The sequence below is a fragment of the Hyaena hyaena genome, unplaced genomic scaffold, assembly GCF_003009895.1.
Source record: "Hyaena hyaena isolate Hyena2069 unplaced genomic scaffold, ASM300989v1 scaffold_694, whole genome shotgun sequence".
NCBI classification, from domain to species: Eukaryota; Metazoa; Chordata; class Mammalia; order Carnivora; family Hyaenidae; genus Hyaena; species Hyaena hyaena.
In genome coordinates this window covers 774,481-791,950 of record NW_024081327.1, presented here as the reverse complement: position 1 = coordinate 791,950, position 17,470 = coordinate 774,481, and the positions used below count along the sequence as shown (strand labels likewise).

At 37.2% G+C, this 17,470-nt stretch overlaps 1 protein-coding gene across 1 annotated transcript in view; it reads right to left on the bottom strand.

Moving 5' to 3' along the window:
* PKHD1 (PKHD1 ciliary IPT domain containing fibrocystin/polyductin) overlaps positions 1–17,470 on the bottom strand; it is a 488,222-nt gene that overhangs the window by 247,621 nt on the left and 223,131 nt on the right. The window contains 5 exon segments of the mRNA XM_039217466.1: positions 1,609–1,855; positions 4,612–4,747; positions 10,658–10,792; positions 14,952–15,057; positions 16,281–16,393. Of these exon segments, the coding sequence (XP_039073397.1) occupies positions 1,609–1,855; positions 4,612–4,747; positions 10,658–10,792; positions 14,952–15,057; positions 16,281–16,393 (737 nt within the window).

Genomic DNA, 17,470 nt, shown 5'->3' with positions numbered 1-17,470 from the left:
CAGCAAATGATGTTGGGAAAACTGAACAATGACATGCAGACGAATGAACGTGAACCACTTTCTTAAACCATACACAAAATGGATGAAAGACCTAACTATAAGACAGGAAGCCATCAAAATCCTAGAGGAGAAAACAGGCAAGCAGCCTCTTTGATCTCAGTCACAGCAACTTCTTACTTGGCATGTCTCCGGAGGCAAGGGAAATAAAGCCAAAAATGAATCATTGGACCTTCATCCAGATAAAAAAAAACCTTTTAGGCTACAAAGGAAACAATCAGCAAAACTAAAAGGCAACTGCCAGAATCAGAGAAGATAGTTGCAAATGACGTATCATGTAAAGGGTTAGTATCCAAAATCTATAAAACTCAACACTTGAAATAATACAGTGAAGAAATGGGCAAAAGATAAGAATGGACACTTTTCCAAAGAAGACATCCAGATGGCCAATAGACATATGAAAATAAGCTCAACATCACTCATCATCAGGGAAATACAAATCAAAACCACACTGATATGCCACCTCACACCTGCCAGAATGACTAAAACTAACAACTCAGGTAACAACAGATGTTGGTGAGAATCCAAAGAGGAACACTTTTGCACTGCTGATGGGAATGCAAAATGATGCAGCCACTCTGGAAAACGGTATGGACGTTCCTCAAAAAAATTAAAAAATATAACTACCCTATGACACATCAATTGCACTACTGGGTACTTATCCAAAAGATACAATGTGCTGAATCAAAGGGGTACATGCACCCTAATGTTTATAGCAGCACTATCGACAATAGCCAAAGCATGGAAATAACCCAAATGTCCAATGACTGATGAATGAATAAAGATGATGTGGTAGATCTATACAATGGAATATTACTCAGTGATCAAAAAGAATGAAATCTTGCCATTTGCAGCAAGGTGGATAGAACTTGAGTGTATTATGCTAAGCAAAATAAGTCAAAGAGACAAATATCATGACTTCACTCATATGTGGGATTTAAGATACAAAACAAATGAACATAAGGGAAGAGAACCAAAAATAATATAAAAACAGAGAGGGAGACAAACAATAAGAGACTATTATATACAGAGAACAAACTGGAGGTTACTGGCAGTGTGTTGGGTAGGCAGAAGGGCTAAAGGTGTGATGGGCATTAAGGAGGACATTTGTTGGAATGAGCAGTGGGTGTTATATGTAAGTGATGAATCACTAAATTCTATTCCTGAAATCATTATTACACTATATATTAACTAACCTGGATTTAAATTTAAAAATAAAATAAAGTATCACTACAAAGTTAAAAAAAATACTTTTCACATTCTCTGTTGGTTGCAAGTCTTTTTAAGAAGATGTCATTAGCTCAAAATGTCAATAAGAGTTCATGGGCTAAGTGATCTGGTCCACTGATCTTGAAAGTTGGCTCTCCTTTGAATCAGACTCAAACTACCATAAACTTATGATATGAGAGCTGTCAAGCATATTCCCCTATGATTTTTATGGAACTAAATACTACTAATAGGATATAGAAAACAATTTTCCCTTTGATAAACCCCAGTAACCTGAATGATATGCTTACTGGAAAGCTGAACAGTATGGTTAATTCAACTTACAAACCAATAGACATACGATGAAAGAGAACATCTTCTGCACAGACACTGCCATGAACAATCTGACTGAAGCTTGTGTTGACCAAACAAGAAGCTGGAAGGGTTTCCATAGAAGCAAGAATATGACTTCTATTTCTCCCAGACAGAGACCCATCCAGGTCTTCCAAAATAGCTGCATGAGGAAATGGAAATGCTACCAAATTTGGAGAATTTACAAATTTCAACTGATCGGTCTTCACAGGAAATCCACCTGTAAATTGGAAGACAGAGAGACTGTTACACATGGCACAAAAGACTTGTAACAAATGGCAGCTGAATTTACTAGGATGTTTTCAACACTTTAAACTGCATATTTATACAGTTATGATTCACTCACATATTTATTCAAGAAAAAAAATCATTGAGCATTTACCACATGCCAGGCTCTGTGGTATCTGCTAGAACAAGAGGGGTATCGGCAGCACCTTCATGCAGCCTGTATTCTGGAGCAGTGATTCTCAACCAGGGTGGTTTTGCTCTCCAGGGGACACTTGGCACTATTTATAATCTTTTTTGGCTGCCACAGGTGGGTGGATGGCAGTGCTACTAGCATCTGGTGAGTAGAGAGGCAAGGACACTTCTCAACATCCTCACTACACAGGAGAGTCCCCCGACCAAAAAAATTATCCTGCCTAAAATACCAATAGTGCCAAGGATGCAAAACTGGTACAGTGGGAAATAGGGATGCAGAACACTAACTTACTAGTTACTAACTGTAAAGGTATTGTGGTTCAGTCTTTAAACTTTCTGCTCTAGTTCTTTAGGGAGTCTAACCCTATCTCTTACGAGCCTCATTTTTTTTAATGTTTTTTTGTTTTTTTTTTTGTCTGAGAGAGAGAAAGCATGAGCAGGGGAGGATCAGAGAGAGAGGGAAATACAGAATCTGAAACAGCCTCCAGGCTCTGAGCTAGCTGTCAGCACAGAGCCTGATGCGGGGCTTGAACCCATGAACCATGAGATCATGACCTGAGCCGAAGTCAGATGCTTAACCGACTGAGCCACCCAGGTGCCTCATGAGGCTCCTATTTTAAACATTTACCCTCAACACTCAATCAACCATGTGGGCAAATAGTAACGGTAGCACCTTTTTAAGTATTAGTGGTATGGTGACACCTTTTGCAGCTTTTCCCTCACCCTGCCTCCATGTGATTCATCAGTACGGCTGCTAATCCAGCTGCCTCGTCCTTCTAATTCCCATACCCTGGCATTAAAATGTAAAAACTCAGTACACACATCTCAATACATGTGCTACTATATTTTTGTGTTACGTACCTCATAAAATAACACAAAAATGAAAAGAAAAAAGAAAAAGATACAAATAATTAGTGGCCTCAGTGTTTTCAGTCTGCATCCCAGTAGAGTCCATGCAGTGAATTAAGTCATGTATTCAAGACTCAACGATTCTGGGGTGTCTTGGTGACTGTAGTCAGTTAAATGTCTGACTCTTGTTTTCAGCTCAGGTCACGATCTCATGGTTCGTGAGTTCAAGCTCCACATCAGGCTCTGTGCTGACAATTCGAAGCCTCCTTGGGATTCTCTGTCTCCCTCTCTCTCTGCCCCTCGCCCACTTGCTTTCTCTAAAAAATAAACATTTTTTAAAAGACTCCATGATTCTACCTCTTGCCATTTCTGTATTTCATCTAATACTACAACCACCCACAGCTCTACAATTCAGTACTATTGGAATTTCAATTTTTACATATACTGTTCCTAATTCCTAGAAAGTTTTCCCTGCCTACTCCCCCCTTGTCAATTTCTATTCATCTTTCAAAATTCTGCTCAAGAGCCACCTTTAGGAAAGATCTTGCCTGATCCCTTTCTTGCTCTCTTCACTGACCTTGTTTGGTCCTCTAGGTTGGTACTCATCACACTTACAGTCACTGTAGTGGCCGGCTTAACATTTATTTTTGTACCTAGATCAAGAGCTCCTGGAAGAGAAGAATTATGTATTTTTCATCTTCATATACCCCAGTTCCTTAGACGGAACTGGAATGGACACTTCTTAAGCAAATGAAAGAGATGGCTTAGCCCAGATGATCCAGTGAGAAGAGTTTTGAGGTCATAAGGAGTAGTGTGTTTTCTTTTAGTGTCTTGTGAATGATATGAAACAGTAAAGCTATTAAAAACCTGAAGGATTATAATTTAAAGTGAATGCCATAAGGCATTTTTTTATTCCTATCATTATTTCTACAATTTTAAACTCAGAAGCCACCCAAATAAAAACAGTCTTTGACTCTGTCTATACAGGAAAAAAAAGTAAAGTGGAGACTTGCTGATTATTCATTTAATTAAAAAAACAAACAATTATCTAAATTGGTGATTCAAACCACAAGAGCATATTTACTTGAATTACTTGGTTTGGCTGTTTACAATGATCAAATCAACTAGATTGCTCTCTACTTCTTTTCACCTTGGCCCATGAGTCCTCCAAGGTATTTCTCACCACCTCAGAGATGTGGTTAACAAGTAAACAAGAATTCCTATGGTTCTCTTTGTGTATACAACAAGCCTTGGGCTGTTGAAAACATAAAGTACTGAATTCTGGCTCTTTGCGGAGAGATTCCATATGTTTTAGTTTGTGTCCATATATCAATCCACCCAGCTCCATATATTTAATCAATGAACTGCCTAGTAGGCATCTAGCTGCTGGGTACTAATGATAAACCTCTGAGCATGAGAGACATGGTCCCTGCCTTTATGAAGCTCTGAGTCCAACAGGGACAGAACACCGTAATGATGAAGTATGACAGACGCCAGCACAGGAAAAGAATGGAGAGCTACAAGAGTCACATTGGGAGTACCTGGCCACCTCTGAGATTTCTTTTAGGAGATCAGAGCAGCAGTTTCTACTGATACAATCTTATGACTGAAAGAAATGATGAGTCACAAAGGTGTTGCCGCTACTTATCATATTTGCTTACACACCGGCCTTCTTTACTGTCTGTCTTGTCTCTTCAAACAACTTACCTTGTCCTCGGGAACAGCCAGAACAGGTCCTGATGGACACACAGTCAGTGAGATCAAAATTAACAAAGCTTGTATTAGATATTACCAGCTCCTGTCTCTTGGGAGTTTTGATCCCAGCTGACATACATGGGCTTTCCTGTGATTTAAAAAGAAAAATGGAAAGAAAAAAAAAAAAGGAAAAGAATGAGCCACATGAAAATACAATTTGTAATCCATGAATGAAAACAAGAGAATAAAAAGACAAGCTATCGAGTGGGGAAAAATATTTGCAAATCACAAATATGACAAAGTATCACATTAGAATGATTAAAGAAAATACAGTGATGATACCAAGTGCTGATAATTTCCACACTGGCCATAACAACTAAGGAATATAGGTTGGCAGTTTCTTATCAAGTTGAACATATTCTTATCATATGACCTAATGATTCAACTCTTAGGTATTTATTTACCTTTAAGAAATGAAAATTTACATTCGTACAAAAACCTTACACAAGTGATTATAATGGTTCCATTTGTGATCACCAAATCTGGAAACAACTCAAACGTCCTTACATAAAGAGTGGATAACATGCTGTGGTACATCTATATAGTGGAATACTACCCAGCAATAATAAGGAATAAAATTCTGCTTCTTGCAATAAGTTATGTAAATCCCAAAGGCATTTTGGAGTGACAGACGCCAGTCTCAAAGGTTGCACACTATTTGATTCCATTTCAAAAGACAAAAGTATAGCGTCAGACAATACTACAGACCCCCGGCGGTTAGACTTGAGGGGAAGATGTGGCTACAAAGATAGAGTCCGTGACAGTTTTTTGGGTTGAACCACCTATTCTATATCTTGATTATGGTGGTGGTGGTAAATGTATATGGATGTTTAAAATCACAGAATTGTACATCATAAAAAAATCAGTTTTAGTGTATATTAACATAAAAATAAAAATTAGAAAAATCTACAAAGAACCAAAAACTGCCTCTAGGATTCTCCACAAAATCTTTTCAACAAACTGTCTAATCAAGTTGTTGGTGTTTCACTGCTACACTTCAAAACAGTTGTATGCATTTCATCCACCATGAAAGACAGTGATAGAAAGAAAGAAAAAAAGTAGCCCAGTGGAGACAAAGCCAGTATAGAAATCAGAAGAACATGTAAACACTATCATTAAGAAACCACAGAGAAATAAGTATATTATAGCCATGAAACAAGAAACCCAAAAACTGGTTTTTCAGGGGGAAAAAAAACAAAAACAGGAGAGCAGAAATAATCAATTCAATAGAAAAAATTGAGGAAATATCCTTGAAAGCAGAATAAAAAGAATCAGAGAGAAAATTAAGAAAAGTAGAAAAACAATTGAGGAGATCCAATATCCAAATAAAAATAATTTAAATAAAAAAAGAAAAATACGAGGAGAGAATTATCAAAGAAATGACAAAAGAAAACTTCTCAGAAGGGAAAGATATGTTTTCTAAATGGAAAAGTCCCATCCATTCCCTAACACAGTGGCTAAAACATATAGCCACACAAGGTACATCATTGTGAAACTGTATAATACCAGGGACAAGATTCTAAAAACTTTCAAAGCAGAAATACTAAAAGGTTACATATAACAGACCAAGAATCAGAGTATCTTTTTTTATGTTTATTTATTTTTGAGAGGTGGGAGGGGCAGAGAGAGAGGGAGAAACAGAATCTGAGGCAGCCTCTGACCTGTCAGCACAGAGCCCGATGCCAGGCTCAAACTGAGAAACTACAAGATCATGACCTGACTGAGCCACCCAGGTGCCCCAAGAATCAGAGTGTCTTAAACTAATCAACCTCAAGACTAAAAGCTGGAAATCAATGGAGCACTGCCTTCAAATTGTCAAGGTAAATGAACTCCAACTTGTTATTCCATAACTAAACCTATGAATAAGGGGGTCTTCATTTGTAACTCAAAATATTTGCCTTCCATAGCTCCCACTTAGTTAAAAAAAATTTACTATAGGCTACGTTCTAATAAAATGAGCAATTAAATCACAAAGGAGAAAAATGTGAGAATCAGGAGCAAGAACTCCAGTATTAAGGAGACATGCAAGAAAACTCCAAGATGTTCATCAGGAGAAATTTCAGGGTGCATCTGTGAAGCCCCTCTCCTAGACGGCTGGTTCAAGTGTAAACACTTAGGATTGTTGTGTAGCATTATTCGCTAAAACTGAAGGGATCTCCCCTGACTCAGCAATTTTACAATTTGGCATATATTCAACAGAAGTACATGCACATGAACACCAAGAGACTTGTGGAAGAATGTTCATGAAATCATTACTGGTAATAGCTCAAAACTAGAAATAATGAAATGTCCACCAATAGCAACATGTCTTTAAAAAACCATTGTATAGGGGTGCCTGGGTGGTTCCATCAATTGAATATCTCTTAATGTTGGCTCACCTCATGTTCCCAGGGTTATGGGTTCAAGCCTGGTGTGTGCTCTGCTCTGAATGTGCTGGTTGCTTAAGATTCTCTCTCTCTCTCTCACTCTCTCTCTCTCTCTTCTCCCCCCACCCTTTACCCCTCTATCCTACTCTTGCTCTATAAATAAACTGTGGTATAATCACAAAGTGAAATACTACATAACAATTTGAAGTACAAATTATTGAAACATATAAAAACATGAATGAATGTCACAAACATAATGTTGTGCCAAAGAAGCCAGCCACAAAAGAGTTACTACTCTATGATTCCATTTAGAGAAAGATCAGAAACAGATTTCAAATTAACCTATGCCTATAGAAGTCTGTGTAATGGTTCCCCTTTGGTGGGGGAGGGGAGGGAGCTAAGGAATGGGGTTGGGTGGGAGGAGCTATGAAGGGGCTTCAAAGGAACAAATAATGTTCTATTTCGTGATGTGGGTGGTATGTACATGGCTTTTGCTTTATAGAAGTATACTGAGCTCTTTTGTTGTGATTGGTGCACTTTTCTCTATAAATGTTATGTTCCCATGAAACATTTATTTTAAGAAGTGGAACAGATACTAGAAACAAGTAGCGTCCAAGAAGGGAAGGAAGGAAGAAGCTAAAAGTGTTTAAGGTCCTTGCATTGCTCCGGCAAAGTTTAATGATGCTGTTGTAATTTTTACTTCATTAAGACAAGCAGGGCATGTTGAAAATTTAAGGTCGATAACTAAAAAAAAAAAAAACAAAACGAGTAACTTTCAAACAGGAAAATATAAAAAAGGATACTTTTCAATGCAAGAAAAATCAAGTTTGAAAAGTAGGGGAAAAAAAGAAAGAAAACTGACTGCAAACTGGGAGCACAAAAGAAGATGGTAGAAATAAGTGCAGATATATGGGAGACATCAGTGGATGGTAATTGAAACCACCAGAGAAAATGAGATTCTCCCAGGGAGAGCAAGTACGTTAAGAAGAGAAGGGGCCCTACAACAGAACGTAGACAAACAAAACAATGAAAGGTCTAAATTAAGGAAGACAAATCCACAAGTGAAAATAGGAAGTAACCCCAAAGAAACAGGAGGAAGAATGAGGCCGCCCATCAGCATCTGTTTGAAACAGATACATGTTAAAGTATTGTCATGTGTTCAAATTAATTACAGTAACAGTGAGAAAGCAACCATGCTACAGACACTTCCCACAGTCTGGTGACCATAATTTGCATTCAGATCAGGCCATTTTTGAGAAGAAAAGGGGATGCTAATGAAATAGGATGTTAGGACAATTGGCACAAACAAAATACACAGCCAGACTGGGGCACACAGTGATAGGAGACGACATCTCTTGTTCTTACGTATTAAAGCCACCTGCCCTGAACGCTATTCCACCCACCTCCATATAAAGCTAATGTTGAGCGGGAGGCTACCAACATACACACAAATGTGCTTAAAAGACAAAATTCCTTTTAATAGAAAGTCTTTCCTGGAAACGAGTGTTTGTTTAAGGATAGGACTCAGTGGTAATTGCATGCTACCAATTAGGCGTGAGTGGAGGGTCTAAGAATAGATAGGCCACATTTGCCCAAAAACCTAAATTCCTAAAGGAATGGCAGGCACAGAAGACAGAAGCTAAAATCAGAGTTGCACAAGCACAGACAGGTCAGTCCTCCGTTTTCTCTCTCTCTCTTTTTAACAATTGACACAGTTTCATGCGGCAATAGAGAGATTCCCAAATAAATCTGAGCAATACTGCATTACATAAAGATTTCTAGATGGGTTCCTTTTTTGCTTGTTTTTTTTTTTTTTTTTAACCTTAGAACTTCACAGAGCCCTTAAAGCGTTAATATGCAATGTGAATTTCAGGAGATAGGGGTATGGGAAATAGAATATGTTAAATGTAATTAACCTAAGAATCTTGCTTTTCCCAGACCCCCTCTTGGAAACAGCCTTCCATGAAAAACGCTTCAGGAAACATTGGAGCAGACAATGCTCATTGCCAAAGCTATATTCCATGTGTGGATGGAAGAGTATTTGACCAAGGGTGGGAAGGTACGCTGGTGGTCCCAGCGCCACAGTGCTGGGTATAGATCTGGAGCTGTCATTTGACCTTCCAAATTTTCCATCTCTTTACCTGTAAATTCAGGAGTTCTAACTAGATCAAGTCCTAAGGGATAGTTAGCTCTAAAGCTCCACAGTTTTATGATTTGGTTGCCTAACCAGGATCCAGATCTTTTCTAGAACAGTTTAAAATCCTCTATTCAGGGACTTTTGCCTTGTACTTTCTTTAAAGACTGAGAGACCCTAGGCTGTGTTTCATTCCTGGTGAATCACACCCCAGGAATGAAATTATGTTTTATTCTCTTGTGATAAACACCCTTTTGGCATAATTTGTATCTTAATTTGTATCACTCTCCCCTAAATTATGATGTCTACTTAGTATCAGTTAAGACGTTGTGACATTAATTTACCAGGACAGTTAGTGACTCAGCTTGATGGACGTTGTTTTGGCATTTTCTCTAAGGTTATTTCTGAGGAATTTAAGGGCCTTTGATCTACCAGTACCATAGAATCTAAATCTCGGTTCCATCCTCTCCTGAAAATTCTGCAGTCTAAAAAGAAGATTCATCTCTCAAGGTGGTAATCTTTTCAGAGAAAACGAAAAATGGGCAGGTATTTCCCTCCAGAAATATTTTTATCTATATCTACGAAATAGCCTCCAAGGGAAGTACAAATGACAATACTTATTTAAATTCCAATTGGTCCAAGCATTCAGGAACAAAGGAGGCAAATGCTCTTTCCTTGGTTTCTTTACTTACTTTACTTGGAAGTACAGTAGGTCTCTTCCATCTATTGTTATAACAATGTGACGTGAATATACATGTAACTCTTTCAAGAAATCTTTTAAGAACTTACGGGGGTCCATTACAAGTATGAAGCCTACTGAGACCAATGGCAACCCTGGATTTATCCTTAAGAGGAAATACTACTTCTAGTTCTGCATCTGGGAAATTTGTTTTGCCTTATCTACATTCTGGGACCCTGGTCATGCAGTGGCAGAGAAGTCATCTATAGTCTGATGTTTATCATGCGAAACTCACACTTAGGCAAGTACTAGGGAATCATCTAAGAAACTCTAGCATACTATGCAAATAAATTCATGTTATCTCCTTTGGTGGGGTTAGGGGATACTCCAGATTAAATAAGGACCCTATGAACAAAATGCTGATATTGAAACTTGGCAAACTACAATACAAGGAGAAAATGTGGAGTTTTACTATTCTATAATTTTTGTGAAGTTAGAGTAAATTAATCTAAAATTATTAGGTTTATTATTGAACTGCAATGAAAATAATGCTAAATTGCAACCAAGTAAGAACTTGGCAAGCTACTCATGACTTTTATGATTTATATGGACTCCTAACATTAAAACCTTGTGCACATTTGAATTTTATCATAGATATCACAACTGTTACAAATAAAGAGCTCTTCTGACGTCTACCAATTAAACCCAAGATTCACTAGAGAATGCTATTAAAATTACATATCCTGGGTCACCAGGGAACTGAGCATGTATAATTCTGTTTTAATGGACATCCTAAAACAACTACCCTAAGACACTTACCTTGTGGGCAAAATGACCAAGTAATAAGCTGTCAGTAACTGAGGTATTTGCATCACTTTCCAAGATGTCAATTCCAAAATCTCTGCATGAATAAACTTGGAAGTTTTTCAGGTGAAGATTGCTACTTCTAAAAATCTATAAAATAATGACATATGTTATGGCAAAGGTCTGAGGCTTGGTTTTTCTTGCAGACTTCCTATAGCTTCTTTAATTATTGATTAAGTATAAATAAGCATGCTATACCACATTTAAACAGCTTTTGTCCATCAATATCTGTATAGACATCCCAAAGCTGCTGTGAGGTCAGCACTAACTAGTCCCCTTTGGTAACATCCCCTCTGTACTTTCATTTCTCCCCATAATAACGGTTACATTAAAAACATCAATGTGAATTCTTCATGTATCTAAAACAAACTTGCAATTGTCAACTCACACAAAATTAATGGAGAAAAACAGAGCATCCAAGAACTCCAGTACTTACTATTTTCTGCAGCATAGTATATGTTAACTATTTACACAAGAAAATTATAAATATGGAATACGTAATTCAGCATGACTACAGACTCAAAATATGCTATGTACATGTATATTTCTGACAAGTGGGGTGAGTGGGCACAAATAGGGATCAAGTATGAACAAAATTAGCTTATTAGGGTTGAAAGAATCTTCCTAGTTTGGAGGACGGAGCTCTTAGTTTTGACCTAGCACTGATATTAACTAACTATATGATCTCAGGCAAGACACTGAACTTTTCCTGGACTGGAGTTCAACTATCATTAAAATCAAGGTTGAGGTCTGGACTAGCACATAACCTAACACAGCATTTCTTTATTTATTAAATAGGGTCATATTTACATTCATATCTTCAAGAGGAATTTTCCTATTAATTAAGACCAAAGTAGCCTTGTTTTATCATAGTATCATGCTTCTACTTGTCAATCTGTCTTTATGCTTGAATTTTCAAGAATCTAGTAGCTTGCATATCCCATTATGTATGTGCCAAAAGCTTTATAAAATGATAGATCTTTGAAGACACAAAGGTTTATTTAAACAAAATTAGCATAAGCTAAACTATTAACTTGGCAAGAATTGTGACCTAGTTATAGGCATCAGCCCAAGTCCTGGCAAAAAAATTAATATTTATTTAATTAATAATTAATTATATGGTGATTTTAAAAGAAAACCAACACACAGTAGCAAAAACTGTCTCTGTTGTGTGAATACACTTTTCCTAATGTGCTCTCATCTCTCTTTCTCTCTTCTAAAAAGAATCATTGTGCATTTATGAGACATGATGAGGAGAGGATATTCTTCTCTCTTATTAAAACACGTGTTCATAGATCAGACTGTCTGAATTGGAATCCAGCAATTCTTAGCTGTATTACTTTAGCAAGTGTTTTAAACCCTACTTGGAAAGATTTCAGATTTTCAAAAAAAAAAAAAAAAAGGCGTATTAACGGTACAGTTTCCTCAAGGTTATTAAGATGATTAAATGAGAAAATATTAATATCAATCTCAAGTAGATATAAATCTATGCTTATACACAACAGAAATTTTACCCAATGGAATCTTCTGTTCAAGCATCTTTATACATGACCCTATGTCAAATGACCAAAATATAGTCAGATATGTGTAATAATGAAAGTTTATGAAATTTAAACACAATGTATTTTTATTGGATGCAGAAGGCATTTGTCATTGTTAAAATTTCCAGAGACATCATTGTTAGTATTGATTCCTCACCACCTACTCCTGTTTACTAACAATGGTAAGAATAAGAGCTGTTACTATGAATCCACGCATATCCAGGCATCCTTATTGGCACCTATTTAACTCTCAAAACAAATTTAACCTTTAGGTACAATTACTCTTTCCACTTTACAAAGAAAAATAATGAGATTTGCCCAACATCACACAGGTAGGACTTGGCTACTTTCACTGAACATAATGTTACCAGATTTCACTCATGTTGTAGCATATATCAGTATTTCATTTCTTTTTTTCTGGCTAATATTCCATTGTATATATACACACATTGATATACCACACTATATTTACTCATTTGTCCAATGGTGAATATTTGGATTGTTTCCACCTTTTGGCTATTATGAATAATGCTGCTATAGGCATTTGGGTATAGTTTCTCTGTGGATCTATGTTTCATATCTCGTACATATCTAGGAGTAGAGTTGATAGATCCTATGCTACCTTTATGTGGAACCATTTGAGGAACTGCCAGACTGTTTTCTGAATCTTGTAAACCATTTTAAATTCTCGCCAACAGTGTGTGAAGGTTCCAATGTCTCCACATCTTCATGAACACTTGTTATCATTCTGGTTCTAGCCATCCCAGTGGGTGGGAAGTGCTATCTCATTGTGGTTTTGACTTGCATTTCTCTAATAACTAATTATTTGAACATCTTTTTATATGCTTTTGGCCATATGTGTATCTTCTTTGGAGAATTGTCCTTTCAGATTTTTTTATTATTTTTTAATTGGGTTGTCTTTTTATTGTTGAGTTGTAGGAGTTCTTTATATATTCTAGATACAATTCCCTTACCAGATATATCATTTGCAAATATCATCTCCCATTGTATAGGTTGCGCTTTCACTTTCTTGATGAGGTCCTTTGAAACACTAAAATAGTTCATTTTGATAAAGTCCAATTTATCCATTTTTATTTTGTTGCTTGTTCTTTTGGTGTCATACCTAAGAATCTTTAACTAAATCCAACGTCATAAAGATTTACTCCTTTGTTTTGTTCCAAGACTTTTTTTTTTTTTGTACTTTTTGTTCTAACGTTCAGGGTTTTGATCCATTGAGTCAATTTTTGTAAATAGTATGAGATAAGGATCCAACTTCATTCTTTTGAGTGTGGCTACCCAGGTGCTCCAGCATCATTTGTTGAGAAGACTATTATTTCCCACACTGAATGGACTTGGCATCCTTGTCAAAAATCAGATGGGTGTATTTATTTCTGGACTCTTAACTCTGTTCCACTGATCTATATTTCTCTTTGTGCCCATACCGCCCTTTCTTGATTATTATTGCCGTAAAGTAATTTTTTAAATAACAAAGTGTAAATCTCTCTTATTCTTTTGCAGGACTGTTTTGGTGGGAATCACTTTTTAATTTCCCTATCATGTTAATTTTACTTTACTCTCCTCATAAAAGTGAAGTTCCAAAAGCATTCCCATTGTTTGAACTTTTTAATTAATTAAATTTGAGTGTACAACAGTTTCATTTTTAAGGATCTGGATTTTCTTTCATGGAGAAAGGGATAAATTGTTTCTCTGTAAGAGAGTACTCAATCAATGTTTCTACTGGGTTTGTCACCACTATACTCATAATGTTTATTGGAAACAACGTACTGTGTAAAGTTAAATAAGAACAACACACTAAACACAGTTGGGATTCTTCCTGTTAGCTACCTTAATTATATATTTTTGGGCTCTCCCCATCCACAGTGGTCTTCCTCTTGTTGGAGATGTGAAATAAATGTCTAACTTTCTTAATATAACTTAATTATATGTTTTTATTCTACTTCCTAAATGCCCTGTAAACATATTTCTTCATCTACATATCTTAGACTACAGATTGCTAAGTGGCAGAGATCAAGTGTATGTAATTTTCTCTGTGTAGCACCATATAGTGACCCTGGCTAATTTTACATGTTGCTTTTAAGAGTGAGCATCCAAAGCTTCCTTATAAGACATCACTGTGGTAATTAAAAGTGAATGATTGAATGCAAACTTTTTCCATTTTGAAGAAAATAGAAGAATATGTGGCTCACTGATAAAGTTAAGAATGGCACCTTGAACTGGAATTTTTGTGTTCCAGAGATGAACAGCATTTTTTTAAAGACTGAAGCATGCATTATTCAGGATTTTTAAGGTACCAAAGCACAACATTTGGGGTCGAATTCTGCACCTGGATGTGCTACTAACTGTGTGACCTTTGACAAATCCTTTTACTTTTTGAGCCTTAATTTTTTATCTCTACATAGGCATGGGAGGGGGAAAATGGATGGCCTCTATGATCTCCCCTGCTTGTAAATTTCTATGATTTTACTGTTCTTTATTAGTGCTGCTGAAAAGTCACCGTAGAGGAAATGACTTGACCCTGGTTTATGGAATAGGAATTGTTCATTCAACAACTTTTCCACACATCTGTTTGCCCCATAAAACTATGATAGTATTGCAATGGCTCCCGTACCATCCCCATTTAAATAGAGATGTATAGTAAATCATCACAAGAAAACAACAAATGACAATAAAAACCTAACACAGCTTACCTGGGCACCACCTGCACTTCCCCACACTGTGAAGTTTTGGAACAGGGTGGGGCCCTTGCCACTGTCCCAAGGTGGCTGAAACTGAGGATATACAAAGAGACCAAACCTCAAAAGCAAAACAAAGTAAAAATCAGCCACTTGGTATGTTTCAAATGTCCCACTTTTTCACATTGGAAGATATAAAATGAAGGTAATGAGTATGGAGAGTGGAGACGAGGCTCTTGACCCCTTGTCCTGTCCAGCTTTGCCCATTCCTCAGCCTTTCCTCTCTGTTTCCTTCCACGACCTGCTCTTGAATCTCAGCAGATGCAGATTGCCACCATCCTAGTCTGTTCTCCCGGTCTCTCTCAAGGTTCACTCCTTCCTAGGAGTCTGGATACCTGTGCTTTGTCCATCAGAACATGATAGAAAGTGAATACCAGCACCCTTCTCCCTCCAACTTTTGTTCTCTCCTTGAAATGTCCTTCCTTCACAGTGCTCTGGGTACCTTCTTTGCTCACACTACAGGGCCTCTGAAAGCTTCTTGGTAAAACTTCATAATCTTCATGCTAAACTCAAGGCATATGTGCTAATCCTAGCTTTAGCTGGCACTTCAACATGGCACGGCAATTGCTCTTAATTTTTATTCCACTCTTCTACCACCGTCCATCATAGCAGTATTCCCATACCATTATCATCATAATTCTTCATAGCTATCAATTCTGGTGTTCCTACTACATTCCAGGTGTTCTTTGATGTACATTATGAGTCATCTCTAAAGACCACATCAAACTTTTGGTATAGACCCAAAATTTTACAAATGAGGGGCCTGACTCTTCAACAATAACAACAACAATGAAACCAGTTTTCTAGGAGCAAAGTCAAAAATCGAATTAGGGCCTGACTCTGAAGTCTGCTTTTTCCCCATGTTTCCACCGTACTTCCCAGCTATTGCTCTTAGCAGATGACCTTACCTCCATATACCAAAGACACAGTACTTGAATAAGTCCCCTTCCACCTAACAGAGAACATATCACAGCCAAGGAGCCTCTTCCCAAAGGAAGCACCCCTGCTTCCTGGTTGCTCCTAATCTCTTGGAACTTTAATTGCTCTAATGAATTCTCCTCTGGACACAAAAGATGCACTTTTTCCTGCTCCCTCTCAACTGACTTCCCTGTCACTTTCCTTCCCTTCAACACCAAACATTTATGATTCCAAATGCTTACACAGGCACATCATCACATCTTACATTATTCCTCCAGATTACACCCTCTCTGAGAGTGTTGTACAAAAAAAATGTTCAATCATTAGCCTTACACCCAAATTATAGATGAATTTCCCCAAGGTTACCTTGTACAAGAATGTGCAGTGTTCTGACTGAAGGAGAGAAGTGGAGCTTGTGATGTCTGGCTGGTCACAAGATGAAAAAAGTAGCCCAAACCAGCAACATACACCCTGTTTCCCTACAGAAATTAAGGATGGTTAAATAATGGTTATTCCAGACACAATGCAGTTGCCCGAAAGACTCTTCTATGTGTGTATTTTGCCTTTTTATTTACTTTCTGTTGAAGTATACTGATCCATATACTGATCCTTTCATGGATTCATCTACTCTTCACATGTCACCATCTTCCCCCACCCTGACTCACCCCAGGGATTGGAAATACTCTCATTTTTCTTCCTCCACGCAGCTCAACTAGACTGTAATTTGCCAATTTTAATACGTGGTATCTCATGTTAAAGTGTTCTCATAAGTTTCCATAGTGAGAACTTACTTTGTCGTCAATCCAAGCCCTCCTCTTTGGTGTACGAAACAGTATATAGGGGCAAAGGCATACCTTAAGGCCAAGTCTATGCAAACCATCTTTTACCAATCCTTTGAACAAATCAAAGATTTGGCTATGGGCTGAAGGCCAGTGATTGTACTAGCTATGCCTTAGTTCTGAGACATGGTGTCTGAGCTCAAATACATCTTGAATATCCTCAATGTACTCTTCTCCTGATTAGATTATTTTAATCACCTTAATACTTCTTTATAGGATTTCCTATATAAATAATTTGATGTATTTTATATGTTCATGTAAACTTAAATTCTCCATTAGACCATATGAGTTTTGAGCTATAATTCTGATCAAACTGAACACAATGGATTATCTTTACAAACTCGATAAGGTGCCTGCAATATAATCATCACTGTGTAATATAATTTAAGAGGGAGTAGAAAACTAACTCCAGAAAGAATCTATTATTGTACCAGAAGTCTTTTCATTGGCCAACCCAATGTTCACAAAAATGGTTACTTTATTTCCAACATTTTATTTATTTTATTATATTTTTTTAGAGACAGAGAAAACACACATTCAAGCAAGCATACAAGCAAGGGAGAGGGGCAGAGGGAGAAAGGCTGAGACAGAGAGACAGAGACAGAGACAGAGATAGAGAGAGTCAGTCTTCAGCAGGTTCCATGCTCAGCTTAGGGCCTGACATGGGGCTTGATCCAAGGACTCAGGGATCATGACCTGAGCCAAAATCAAGAGTCA